The 14,354-nt window shown below is 39.6% G+C and overlaps 2 protein-coding genes across 4 annotated transcripts in view; both read right to left on the reverse strand.

Annotated features, from left to right (window-relative positions):
• cgnl1 (cingulin-like 1) overlaps positions 1-5,129 on the reverse strand; it is a 31,300-nt gene extending 26,171 nt beyond the window's left edge. For both annotated transcript variants that reach the window (XM_073463805.1, XM_073463804.1), the window contains exons 1-2: positions 5,005-5,129; positions 143-1,841 (exon numbers count right to left, since the gene is read on the reverse strand). In XM_073463805.1, the coding sequence (XP_073319906.1) occupies positions 143-1,789 (1,647 nt within the window). In that variant the 5' untranslated portion in view covers positions 1,790-1,841; positions 5,005-5,129. The remainder of the gene's footprint in view (positions 1-142; positions 1,842-5,004) is intronic.
• Positions 5,130-11,468: 6,339 nt separating this feature from the next.
• tcf12 (transcription factor 12) overlaps positions 11,469-14,354 on the reverse strand; it is an 81,402-nt gene continuing 78,516 nt past the window's right edge. For both annotated transcript variants that reach the window (XM_073465105.1, XM_073465106.1), the window contains one exon: positions 11,469-13,969. The gene's annotated coding sequence lies outside the window, so the exon portion shown is untranslated. The remainder of the gene's footprint in view (positions 13,970-14,354) is intronic.

A 14,354-nucleotide genomic window follows, 5' to 3' on the forward strand; every position in this document is an offset into this window, starting at 1 on the left:
ATTAAGCGTTCTCTCAGAGATCCCCATTTTATTAAGGCTGAACATACGTCCATCTGTTGGACAATATACCAATGTGTAGTAAGTAAAATAAGACACAAAGACATAAAGAGATTTAATTATAGTGCTACAGCATATCTCTTACCTGAACATCTGTCTCTGTACTGGACTTTTTGTCTGCAGCTGAAGAAGGCTTGGATAGCGACGTTGACATTGTTGTCGTCGAAACCTTTCCAGCTGAAGAGGCACCAGCCTCGCTCTCTTTACTCTTGAATGGTAGTGAAGAGGAGCGAGTCTGTGGTTTTTTGTAACCCTGTATGAAGCCCACACCTTTAGAGATGGTGCTCTGAGGGGAGCCGGGCGCGCTAGTGGCACGAGACGAAGCTCTGGAGTCGACCTTACCATCTACAGCTGTGATCCAGGAGTCCTGACTGCCGGCCGTTTTCTGCAGCCGTAGCTGCGAGGGCCGCAGGACGTGCTCCATTGATGTGCCTCGCTGGTGGCTAAACTCTTCCGTGTAACCATCTCGAAGGCCGAGGGCACTATCCACGCTGCGTGACCGCTTCCTGTCCTCTGGGTTTATCCTGTTCCTGCGCCCAGCCCTGCCCCTGCGCTGGTGGCTGCCAACTTGGCCATCAAACTTTTCAATGAGCTCATCGACACCAGGAATGGAGCCTGTGTCAATGTCTCTGCCTGAACCTGGGAGGAAAGGGATGTAGCGGCGGTTCTCGTGGCGGTTGATGGTGTCCGCATAAAGGGCGTCCATCTGTTCATCTATCAGAGTCTTAGAGGTGGAAGATGAGGAGGAATGGCGCGAGCGGGAAGAGGACTGAAGGACTGGCCCACTGGAGTCAGTTCTGCGTAGCGGAAGGACATCAGGCTCACGGCGGGAGCGCTCCAGGCTGGAGTTCGTGCTGCTCATGGCGGTGGGGGATATGCATGGCGTCTTGCTGTGCTCACTGGTGGGACTGGACACAGTGGAGGGCTGAGGCTGGGCTGGAGGCACTGGTTGGTGCTGGGTTTTGGAGATTGGCTTGGACTGAGGTTGATTCAGGTTGGTGAGAGGAGCTTTGGACTGTGGTTCTGCCACTTGTGACTGTGTCCTTGTCTGAGGCTGAGCAAGCTGGGAAGGAGGCAAAGACTTCGACTTGGACAGAGCTGTCTCACTCAGGTTCTGGGACGGAAGCTGCCTTTTCTCTCGCTGGGCAGGAGCCCTGCTCTGGTCCAGGCTTGACAACTTGGCATGGGACGGTGCAAGCACAGCAGATTTAGAGGAGAGACCTCGCTGCTGGTTCCCAGTCCCAGCTGGAGGCAGAGACCTTGAAGGCAGGCTGTGGGAACCATCAAAGTTCAGTGAGTTGGTGTTCGGATCATACGGCTGTAGTATCTCAGGGTGCTTCTGAAAGTTCAGAAGGGAGGATGATTTCCTCTCTTGTGAATCTGCAACACCATTTTGAGAACCAGTGTATTGCATCATCTTCTGAGACCTGTACTCCATGAAGGGGCTGTTGGATCCAGCCTCCTTCCCTCCCTTGAAATCATACTCATCATAGTTCTCAATGAAAGAGCCCTCTGTGTCGATGTACCCATTACTGTTAGGGTCAATATAGGATTGCGGACCCCTGTCCTGGTTGTTGAGAACCACGTAGGGGTGTCCATCTATCCCCTGAACACGGATGCTGAGACCGTATGTACCAGCTCCATTACTGTGGGGCCTGGATGGGCGGGACGGCTGAGTGTGGCCCTGTTGTGGTCCGCTGTTAGGAATGCCAGTCGCTCTGTACGACTCCATCAGGAATGCAGAAGGAAAATAAATCCCTCTCCCTGGATCAGGTGGCCCACCTCTGCAACCAAAGGTTTAAACAGGCGGTATTAGTCAGAGATGAGACATTACATAATTCAGAATCAAACAAATGTCTCCCAGATTTACACTCCACCTCTAATGAATCATTAAAGCCTTGCTGCATTTAATTATGTTGTTTGCTGTCATTTTCTTTTCTTGTTATAGCGCTTTGTTTTCTCTCCAAAGAGAGAAGAATCAAACTGTGCTCTTGCCGAATGAAGAATGAGACAATATGTTGTGTCTAACATCTCAGAACGCATAATATCTCTGAGAGTATGAGTCAACATTGGCCACATTCTTTTAACAGCAAAAATTACCAGGTACTGTTTCGAGAGCCCTTACAGGTGTGTGACTAACAGGTATGGTACAACAAAATGACTGTTTACTGAGCATGACAAGAATATAGGTTGAACAGGTTGAGAGAAAGGGATTAAAAGATAACACTCCAACATGAGTCAGACCTGAGAAAAGTGTGAGAGCTCAATCTTCTCTGCACAACTATGAAGGGTGTGAGGTTTAGACTGAACGTATGGTGTGTATATTTGTGTGTGTGCTTACACAGTGTACTTGATCCGTGTAAATAACATTGTAATTTGCAGCCCACGCTCATGGGAAGTGCAACGCAATCTTATTGGGCTCAGTTTTGTCACATTTATAATAATTGCAGGGTTGTCAAAGTTGACAGATTTGCAGCACGGTTGTGAGAACACAGCTGGCAATAAATATCAAACTGTGTACAAATATTAAAGTAAGCTGCTAAATGTTCCTCAGACACATTTATGCCTGGGAAGCCGGTAAAGACAAAGCCATCAGCAGCCACCATGTGTTTCACTGGACAAAGGGCTTTTAACAGGTTCCTGTTTGCCTTGCTGATAGTGTCCCATTCTACCTGATGTTACAATACAAAGACGGACTGAGATGGACCTGGAGGAAGGACACTGATAAGAATGACAACAAAGGCAGGAGCAGGACACAGCACATTAGCATCAAATACGTAAAGCTCATTCATTGACAAGCCTATTTAGAAAAATGTATCACCATGTAGGGTCGGGAGAAGAGCCGGGACCAATCTGATCCAATGTCTGAAACAATTAAATTCTAGAAAAATAGAATTGATTGTTGACACTCATCCCCAGGTTGTCAAATAGTGATGCTTTGGGTTGGTGTCCAACCACAGACACCAAACCAAAGCGTCAGTATCTGACCACCAGTGGATGAGACGCAACAATCAATTTATCTTTCTACAGAAAGTTACATGCTGTTGCTTTAACCTACAATTCAAATAATCGCTTTTGAGTACATTTAACTTAAATGTGTTTTTGTATATTTTTTGCTCTTTTGATAAGAAGTGCTGTGTGGTTTATTGCAGTCTCATGTAAACTATGTTAAATTGTCTCTGGTTGCATGAGGCCATTGTGGACAAAGCTACAAAACACAAATCAACAAGCATGATAGCTTAATGCCAATATTAGATGTTTACTTATTTTTCCATCAATATGATAAAATATAATGATTTTTCAGGGATTCAGTTTGCCTGATAAGCAAAAAATAGATATCTCTGTTATTTTATCTATAACAGTTTTATATAGATAAGACAAGCAATTTTCCCAAAAAATATACTATATCAGGGTATATCACAATATAAAATTGCATGTAACCTGATAGAAGAAGTCAGGGTTCCCCCAGGAAATTGGTTAACCAAGGTGGTAAGCCATTCAAGCATGCACCTTGTTAGATATTTGGCATCTGCTGCATGAAATAGTGCCTGCCCTCTTCTAACATTTTATCTAACAGGTGTATGAATTAAATTTTATAAAACACTGGTTTTTAAGGCTGCATTACAATAAATTGATGTGATTTTGTGAACTTACCACTGTTCTACTTGTTCTAATACTTGCCTTTGCAATGTCGATATTGTCACAATGTCGATATTGAAGTATTCTGTCAAAAATATTGTGATTTGATTTCGTTGCCCAGTCCGAGCATTTATAGTGCTTTTGAAGAGATTCCAAAATATCGAGATATATATTATATTACAATATTGACTTAAAATATCGCAATAATATTTTGCCATTGCCATTTTATACATGTCACTCCTAACACCACATGAGAATATTTCATCTCAGCTTAGTTTTAACAAGTCAATGAGTACGGTGAATGATAGGTGGATCCTTGTGCTCCAATTAGTATGAATCAGTCAGCTTCACACCGGTTAGTCTGCACAGGAGGGAAGAAGAGGGCCTCTGTAAACTGTCCTGTCCAGCAGGAAGAGTGCTGTCGAGGACAGATTAAAGCTAAAGACGACACAATAGACTCTTTCATCCATACTGTCACATGTATCCAAAACACAAGAGCTCCAACAAGTGTGCAACTTTTTTCCTCCCATTGTATTTTACCCTGCAAGAGGAGGAAACCCTCACTGAGTCCTTCATGGAGGCAGTGCTGCCTTCACTGACCCCTGTGCTGCAGAGCAGAGAGGTCAGCAGGCAGGTTGGACGTCAAGGCCCTCGCTTTGATGTGTGCAGAGGTTCAGACTCTGCAAAGGTTTAACGAAGCAGATTTTTATCTGCTCATGTGAACTGATTAGTTTTCTGTGTCACATAGAGTCCCGACAGTGTGTCTACAGCTGCAGTGACTCACAGGAGAAAACAAATCAGGTAAAACGAACCGTGAAGGGGTAAATGTTAAAGCTGAGGATTTACACTGTGGGAAAATATCATTAAGTTACGTAACGTGAATGGGAGTTCACTAATCTGGAGAGTCAGGTAAATCCAACATGAGCGTCCAGCAGCAGACTGTAAACACAATGAAATCATAGCACTGATGTGTAAATAACAAATAACAGACGAGGAGTGAAATGTTAAAGTAGCTAGCTCATCTGTTAGTCAGCTAGCAGAAGAAGAAACAGCTTGAGTTGACGCAGTTTACATCGCTGCTGCTGCTGCTGCTGCTGAGCGCAACAGGTGGCATGAAACACAGCAGCAGCCTGAGATTCAACTACAGTGAAACTTCACAAAGCTTCACACCTCTCTCGACTCCATTCGTCACATCATTAAATGGAGTTTAAGGCAAGTTAAATCCCATTTTTTTTGTGACAAATGTTCAGTTATCTGCCTCTAATTGAGTTTGAGCATCTACAATGAACAGTTAGCGAGTTTACTCACCGACGTCGTCTCTCGCTCCGGTTCACTTATCGCAGATTGTAAAAGTTTGTTTTAAAGGGTCTTAAAACGAGATAAACGGTGGAGCAAAGTGCCCACGCCACCGCTTGCTAACTTATTTAGTGGCTGTGTTGTTTTCTCAGAGAGAGAGGGAGAGAGTTTCAAAACTACGTCCGACCCTCCGGGCCGCTCCGCCTCCTGAAACAAGCGCACAAACCCGCCCACCCGTGCAGACCCAGGCCGCTGGTCCAGGAACAGATTCACGGCAGGAATCCGCCCTGAAGCCCCGGCGGGACCTCTCTACCGCACGGCCTGGCTCGGCTCGGCTCGGCTCGGTTCAGCAGAGTTATAAAAAAGGCTCTGAAAGCAGCGGGGAACAAGTTGTAAGTGGGACCCAGTCTGTTAATTAGACTGACATATTGGCTCATTATGAAACAAACACCTTTTATTTTAAACTGAGCAAACTAGATGTTAAGAGAGGGCAATAAAAGTCTCGCTGCTTGTGTTTAGTAGAAGCTGGGCCAACATTTAAAAGAAAGAAGAAGGGAAAAAAGGGGGAAAAACAACCTTTTCTCACATTCAAAATGACCGGGTTCATGAGCTTTGTGGTGTGAGTCACCATTATGTGAAAAAAAACAGTAAATGGGTGGACCCAGTAGATAGTAATTGTGATATATCTTCTGGAGAAATACACAAAATAAGCCAAAAACACCCGAATGAAATATTCCATAAATATTAGGATATTAAAACAACAAGTTACACACTCTAGCTTCACACATGGATGCTAGTTTCCTGTACAAACTAACTGCTTTATGCATGATTTAATGTCCACATGTATAGGCCTCAAACTCGATGTTTAAGTTTAATTATTTGCTCACCTCATAAACGCAATTTGCAGCTGCATGTCTTTAAAAACCGAGAGCGTCATCTAGTGGATAGTGAGCTGACCTGAACACAGTTAGTTAATGAGATCCTGTGCTTGTAACTCACTCAGACTCAGTGCAGTGAACGCATCACACATTAAAGAGCATCCTGTGTAAGGCACAGACATGGTGGGAGTCGAGGTAGCATTACAAAGTAAAAACATGGCATGAGGCAGGGATTATGCTGAGTAAGGATGAAGACATGATGAAAAATGTTGCAGGGAAAAAACATTATTTTAGGAATAAAGTGTCTGTGGTGGGCATGTACTTTAAGAGGAAGTGCAGGACTAAGCAAACACCACTGAGCAGTGATAAATAATATCTCGGATGGTTTAAAGTAGCAGGACAAAGATTAAAGTCGGTTTGAGTGCACTGAGGGATCAACTGTACTTATATGTGAACAATACTGTATATAAATATCTTCACAAACATTCACTCAAGAGTCATACTGTTCCATTATATTATATATATGAACTATTTTATTAAATTACCACTAAAAAACAAATTAATATTAATAATAATCAGATTCTTCTGCCAGTATCAGATGCTGCAGTTTGTGGTGTTGTATTCGATTGTATGATATTCTTAGTTTTGGTCTTCAATATATAAAAATTGGTTGGACAAAATATGAAAGAAACTTTTCAAATTAATTACTAAATATTGACTTTACAAGTAAGTACAGTACTTCTGCACTAATCACTGAAAGCTGGTTCTGATTGGTCAGAATTTAAATCTTGTTTTTGTAAGTTTTAGCATGGCTGCTTGTGTTCAATACAAGTGACACTGTTTTCATTTAAGAAACTGGAAAGATGTCAAAAATGGTGGAGTCATATTGGTATATATATGAATATATACTGAATATATGCTGAATATATGCTGGAACAAATACCTTTAACTTCACAAGGTACAAGATACAACATTTAATGTCATTTTTAAACAAGGGTTTAATAAAACAAAATAAAGTTTGAGTCCAGCTACATCTTTTTTAAATATTATTTCATACAATTACAGTTTAACTTCACAGTCTCAGGCTGAACAGTCTGAATTTCATGTTCGTATAAAATGACCAGTGATGGATAAAAGCGCTCATGTACACATGTAATGTACATATTACATGTTATAGGACAAGGCTGCCCAAAGAGAGTCATGCGGTCCAAATTTGGAAAAAATAATCCTAAAAATCCTTGAAAAATATTATTTAAAAGCGTATAATACTATTTGTATTTATCCTGTTTTCTTGTGATGTAAAAATGCTCTTTAAATAGGGCTATGTAAGATAACTATTAATTATTTTTCACAATCTGAGCGCAGGATCCTAGTACCACTTTGCATCATAACAATACAATACATTACAGTAGGAGTTTGTTTTCTGCCCGTGGGCCACCGTTTAGTCTCAGTTTTGGCTCTCTAAGGGAAGCGTTTGGGCACCTCAGGTATAGGATCGTTATTATAGATGCATTTACATATAAGCAACATTTTAATATTGTAGCTGGTCAAGATGGAACAAATTTAACTACTTTATGCACTGCTGAAGAAGTATAAAGTAACATAAAATAAAAATACTCAAATTATGTACATATACATCGAATTTTTACTGAAGAGCAGTCTGCTTGTGAAGTTACTTTCCTTAACTGACAATGACAGAAAAAGTTGCTCACTGATTTACGCTGATATTATGAACAAATAACACAATCAAAGTTGTTTTTATGAATCTTTGCACTGCAGCAGAAACTACAGTAAACCGGAGGCCCTGCTGCCCCTGTCTTTGTAGTGGCCCACTGTTTGTATTTGTGTCCGCAGAGAGACGCCGCAGCCTTTAATCTGAGCTCTGTGCCACTGTGTTGGGTTACAGCAGCACAATGAGAGCTCTGTTCTCCTCTGAGGTGCCACAGCTGGGACCTCTGGGCATGCTCAGTGCACAGCTCAGTCTTTTCCTGATCATAAGAAGGACTGCAGGCTTTCCTAGCTGACACGCACAAGAGCTGTCATAGACGCACATTTTTAGCTCATTTGACTTCCTCTTTTCCATTGTTGATTTTTAACAGGAGAAAAAGATGGAAAAAATTATGTAAATTTAGCCAATGTGTCAGGCTAAAGCCACCACCGAAGATCATGTGGTGGAGAAGTGAATGTATTTCCAATCCCAGTCTGTTAAATTGTTTATGTTTGCAGATGATTTTGCATCAGTAAATCTGCAGCTTACAAAAAATTGGTTTCATCCCTGGTGGACTTGTGTAAAGTCAACAACTTAGAGTTGTATGTTAGCGCTGCTCTTTAAACGTGTTTCTCTGATAATGTATATTAATGTGCCTTGTTTGACTGTGATATACTGTGTTTCCAATGTACTCTTTTGCACATGCAAGCAAAGACAAAATGTCTGCCTTTTGAACGCAAAAGATAGACAATAGAGTATTTTCTATTCTGTTCTATTCTAAACAAAGACAGTAGTGGTCACAATGGTCATAAAAAGTCAGGAAATCCAACAGGTGGAGAACTACAAATTCCTGGGTGGAGCAGTATTCTCTGAAGTGGGAGGTCAACAATAGTACTGAAGAAAGCTCGGCAAAGATTTCACTTTTTAATACAGCTGGAAAAGTTTTGATATCACGGGAAGGTATTGTGTAATTTTGTTGTGCCTGCATCGAGAGCATCCATTCAGCAAGGGGCACTTGACTCCTAAATTACCGATATGCTGTTATAATTTTTGTCTTTGAGATGTTGTAATCGTAACATGGAATGATTTATCTTTTATCTTTTTATTTAGCTTTTACTTAATTTTGGCTCCCCATTACACTTTCTGTTGTCTTTTTATTTACTGTATGTTTGAAATTGCCACAGTACTGTAGGTTTGTATGTATGTAAGTCTGTTTTTAAAGGTGCTATATAAATAAATGTATTGTTATTAAAAATATTAATGGGCCCCTCAACCTCACATTGAGGCAGACCCAGACTCTGCTGTTAGTGTATAAGTATTTGGTTGAAACAAACCCATGCTGACACTGCTACAGTCAGTATGTTGAGCAGCTGTAATATGAAGGAAATATAAACAACAAAAGGTAACATTTTATTTTCATGAGCCCACAATTTTATATGAATGTCATTGTCATTTTCAGAAACTTTCCCAGAAAGATGTTGTAGAAATTACAGGGAAGATAGGACTGTATTTGAAAGAAAAGCTCATTTTTGTGCAGCATGAATCCTGAGAGGCGGATGATCTTACTGTTCGGAGCAGGAGGAGCAGCAGGCTCTTTGGTCGAGCTTCAAGGATGAGAGCCAAGGACTTTCTGTCAGCTGGCCCGGCAGCCATGACAGGAAGTCAGCCTTCAGACATGGTGGTCCCACTCCAACAGAAAACATGCACACCCACCCGCCACCACCAGCACCATCAGCAGCCAAACACTCTCACATGTTCTGCTTTCTCTGCAGAGAGTATTCAAAGATGACAGTCGTGATTTACGTTGCATCACTGAGCTCACCACAGGCAGAACAGCAGTCAGCAGTTTTCAACTGGGTGTCACCTCCGTCAAAAAACTGAACCGGGATCAGACCTCTCAGGACGTGATGAGAGCTCATCATGCTCCATCTGCACCACGATAATTCTGTGCAGATGTACAGATTTACAGCATAGCAGTCCTCCAGGTTCAGAGGAGCATTTTCACAACACTTCGGGGATTCATTAACTTCAGTCACAGAACAAGTAGCAGATTGAGAACTTCAGCCTACAGAAAGCTGCTTCAACCGAAAGTATTTATGAGACAAAAACGTTTGTACTTTTGATAATAGCTGCATCACTTTCATTCCTGCTGAACTCTATTTTCAGTTCATTTCTTTGTTTTTATTTTACTAAAGTTAATAAAGAACTTCCAATATTCTACTTTATCTATATGTTTTGTATTAATTCATCTTTAAAGGTGCAACATGTAAGAATTGGCCACCTGTTGAGTGGATTCTTCAAACCATTAAGGGATCAGCAGGATTTGGTGTTCACACCAATAGCACAGGAGCTTTGTCAAAACTAAACATGGAGAAGCAGCGTTCAGTTGTTATCCACCACATATCTGGAACAAACTCCCAAAAAACTGCAGGTCCGTTCCAACTCTCACCTTTTTTAAATCAAGGCTGAGAACCCTTTTGTTTGCAACTGCCTTTTATTGGAGAAATTTTAAGGCTTTGGTCGATATCTTGAGCTGCACGGTAACTTTATATTGTCTTGTCTCTTTTAAACCTATTCTAGTTTTGCTTATTTTTCTATTTTTTACTTGTTTTAATGTTTCTGGATGTCTTCCTACTTAATTTAATGTCTTTTAATGTAATTTTATGCCCCCACAAAGCACTTTGAGTTGCCTTGTGTCTGAATTGTGCTATACAAATAAATTTGCCTTGCCCTTCGACTGACGGGCTTCGACGGGCTCCGACGGGCTTCGACGGGCCAAGGTTAGTTAGTTTTTGAATGCTGTCTACTAAAATTCTTATATATTGCACCTTTAATACACTTTCATGTTGTCTATATTTGATCCGAGTTCCTAATTTAAATGCATTGCAAAATAATTTGCTATATATTTGCTATATATGTTTTCCCTCATAAATGAGTGATGACTCACCAACTTTTTGTGTTTTCTATATATTTGTACCATAAATACTATGTTCAGCTTTATGTTTAACTCTGAAAACCCCAATAAAGAGTTGCAAACAAAAGTAACTAAAGAAGGAAATTCAATGTGAATTAAATCAATATACTCAATGATAAAATATGTGTTCTAAATATCAGTTTTATTTCCGTGTTTGTGGAGAGGCTTTTATACAGGACTTTTATCTAGCATGTATTAAAGGTGCAATATGTAAGAATTTTAGTTTAAAACATTCAAAACTCATCAACAGAGTATGAAGAAATAACAGTTTGATGTTATGACATCTATGTATTGTTGCAGAGATGTCTGCTGAAGTTAGCATGCTAACCAGCTAGCGGTATAAACACCAACACTCCCCTGGTGCTCTGAGCTCCCCGCCTTGGCAGAGTCAGCTAATAGGACTACGGCTGATCTAACTAGGTGACCGCAGCAGTTAGCAGTTACTCTGATGATATACTGCCCCCTGTCTGTTTGGAGTTTGAGTTAGACAGGTGGTCGATTCTTACATGTTGCCCCTTTAATCCCACATTAATCTAAATGCAAAAAAAATCAGGAGCACAGCACATGTACAGTACGCTGCTATCACACTTTATTAAAAATAGAAACATATATTCATAGCACTTTTCATACAGACTACAATGGTCCACTGGTATTATTTTCAAAAATGAGTTACATACTATAAAACACTCATTTGGCCTAAATCCACTGTAGAAATGTCTTCAAAACATAAAACAAAAAACAATAAGGACCTCTACATTAAGTCCCATGTTTCTGAGCTCATCTTACTTCATCCTTCCTGTGATGTTTGTTATTTATAAAATAAAACTTTATGGAGAGGAGAAAATGTAAATATGGTGAAGAAACAGAAACAGAAACAAATGTGTTTGCTCGGTGAGAGAAATAAATGCACATACAATTGAGTTTAAAAAAAGATGGCACATTTATTGCAACATAAATGTTATATACATTGTGTTTTTCTGTTGAAAAAAGACAGAAAATTCAAATTCCCGTTGCCGCAGTTTTTTGTCTTTTTTTGATGTGCATCGACATTACCTTTTCATTTGACACAAGAACAAATCTTTTACCAATCAACAATGAAGACTGAAGGATACGATGGAGGTCGCAGTTTTAGGAATCTGGAGCTCGTACGAAGCGTTTTTAAGTCCTAAACTACGAGCAACAATTCAGCTATAGTTCTTGAGATGCCATTTGTAAATTTCCTGTAATAATGGACAGGTTACTGTAAATAACCGTACATTTTACTATCTAATATAGTAAAATAAAGTAAGAAACTTTTTACTCAAAACTTTTGTTTTCAAAAATCTAGAAAGAGTAATATTTAGAATTCAAGAAATATTCTTACAGTATTATTGTATAAAAGACTAACTACAGTGAAAAATAAGCCAAATGTTTTTTTTTTTCCTTTTGATTTTCTTTTTTCTCATATATTATACAAGGGAAAGCATCTGGGAATACAGCAAAGTCTAACTTGGCAAACAGAGGAGCAAAGAAATATAGGAAGAACAGGAAATAAAAAAAATGAAGGAAGGAGAGCAGGAAGTGGCGTACATTATACCCTCAATCAAAGTCTGCCGACATGAACACAAGCTCATGAATACTGAAATGAACAACAAGGCCACATTCAGTCAGAGAATACACAAAAAACTGTGTAGGTTTTTCTTTTCTTTCCCACTAAAACAAAGTTGTTAAATCATACATTTTTAATGTAAACTCTTAGTGTGGCATCTTTTATTCTAATTTAAGTCCCTTTTTTATACAGAATAGTCATTCTGAATGTGGCAGCCTTGTTTAAGGTGTAGATAATGACAGAAGACAATATACAAAGAAATAAATGGAATATAAAGCAAGTCTTAAGACCAAAGACTTAATAAAAGGAGAAACGTAAAGCATGCACACTGATAGGGGAAAACAAAATAAAGCCATGAGCAATGTCTTGAAACATAAAAGAAAATCCTGTTAACCGTTTTTGTTCATTATTGTGCTACAGTTCTATTATATTCGACAAAATCCATGAAATATCCAGTCTGTCTTCTTGTACTGAGTTTATCACGGCTTGGATAATAAAAAATAAAAATAACTTAAAGCTCCTCTCCGCTTGACATTGTAATTGCTGGAAGCCTAAAGAAATGACTTGTTACAACACAAATAAGCGTAACTAAGATTTACTCAGAATAACTGCGTTTGAAATGTAATGTCTTCAGATATAAACAGAAAGTAAATCAAGCAATGTGTTCATCAGGCCAGGAGAAAGCATGGTCGTCGTTTTGTTTGCTTTTACTTCATCAAGCGATCTCTGATTAGCTGGTGGCATGAAAATGACAAAAAAACAAACAAAAAAGCCACCTCTGTGCTGATGTTAGGAGGCTAAACAAAGACAAGGATCTGCAAAAAACATGTTGCTGCTTTGCTAACGTTTAACACTATATGGCAAAGGAAACAGACAGGCAATGAAATCCCCTTTTCCTTTAGTTAAGACACTAAAATATGCAGGGAATGCTAAGGTTTGCAAATCGTTTGCTCTCTGTTTTTTCACTGCACACTACCGAGGAAAAGAAACTAAACGTGAGCTTTCAGTAAACCTAGAGTTTGCCATTCATCAGTCACATTTGTAGACATTATCGTTGATGCTAATGTAATCGGGCTCTAATCTACACAGAAACAAACATAGGTAGTTTTGGTTACACATGTGGCCAGTGGCAGAACGAATAAAATATAAATATAAATAATATATCATCTTTTTTTAAAACATGGGGCGCTTACGTCTTCTTTCCTAAGAACTAATGATAATTTTCCATTGGGTATAAATATCACTCTACACTGGCCAATAAATTAATCTTCTCAGTGCCAAAATATTTACCCCCCAGCTCGAACTCGCCAAACCTTCACCGGGGTGGAGTGCTCAGTTTTTAATGGCAAACTATAGATCAAGTGAAAAGCCGCATACTTCTCTTTGAATTTACTGAACTTTCCCTTTAGACATACACTTTATAGCTCAATACCATAATAAATAGAAAAAAAAGAAACAGACAAACAAAAACAATCGCTGTTACAATGCATTCGTCAATTCAGTTTAGGCACAAGGCAATTTCCACATACGGTTGGAGGAGATTGCGAAGTCTCTGATTGTTCAGAAGCAACACACTTCTTGCAGACAGTGATATGTGCTGAAGATTTTTTTTTCTTTGTGGGGAGAAATTTTGCAGATGGAAACTGGTCACAGGGAGCTGGACACGTGGCTCTTCTTCAATCTTAGGATTGGATTGTGTTAGTCTCGTAGTTTCGCTTCAAGTGGTCTGTCTCCTCCAATTGGTGTCACAAACCGTGAGTCCTGTCTGTCACTGCTGGGTAGCAAGGTCACCGACTCAAACGGGGCAGTATGATTGGGATCTCTTTGATCTGGGGAGAGAAAGGGAGGAATGCACTGATCAGAGGTGTAGATCAATAAAGGCACAAAACAAAGTCTGTTTATGCTTTCATATTTTAGGTTCAAGATTTTAACAGATGGTTGATTTGAAAGTGCTACTGTTTCACATATTTAAACAAAATTCTCCTCGTTCCAGTCCGGTGAGTAGAGCTGAAACAACGAGTCAATTCATCCATCAGTCGATAAATATAAATTGAACAGCAACACACTCAAGTCATTTATCATCATTTATCAATTTGGCTTTTTGGTTTGGGGAAACTCTGGTGCATCACTGTTATTATTGTATTGTATTATGATCCACCAGTTTTGGTATTTATTTGTTTGTCTGTTTTTCTCTAATTTGTTGTTATTACATTT

The sequence above is a fragment of the Pagrus major genome, chromosome 4 (genome assembly GCF_040436345.1).
Source record: "Pagrus major chromosome 4, Pma_NU_1.0".
NCBI classification, from domain to species: Eukaryota; Metazoa; Chordata; class Actinopteri; order Spariformes; family Sparidae; genus Pagrus; species Pagrus major.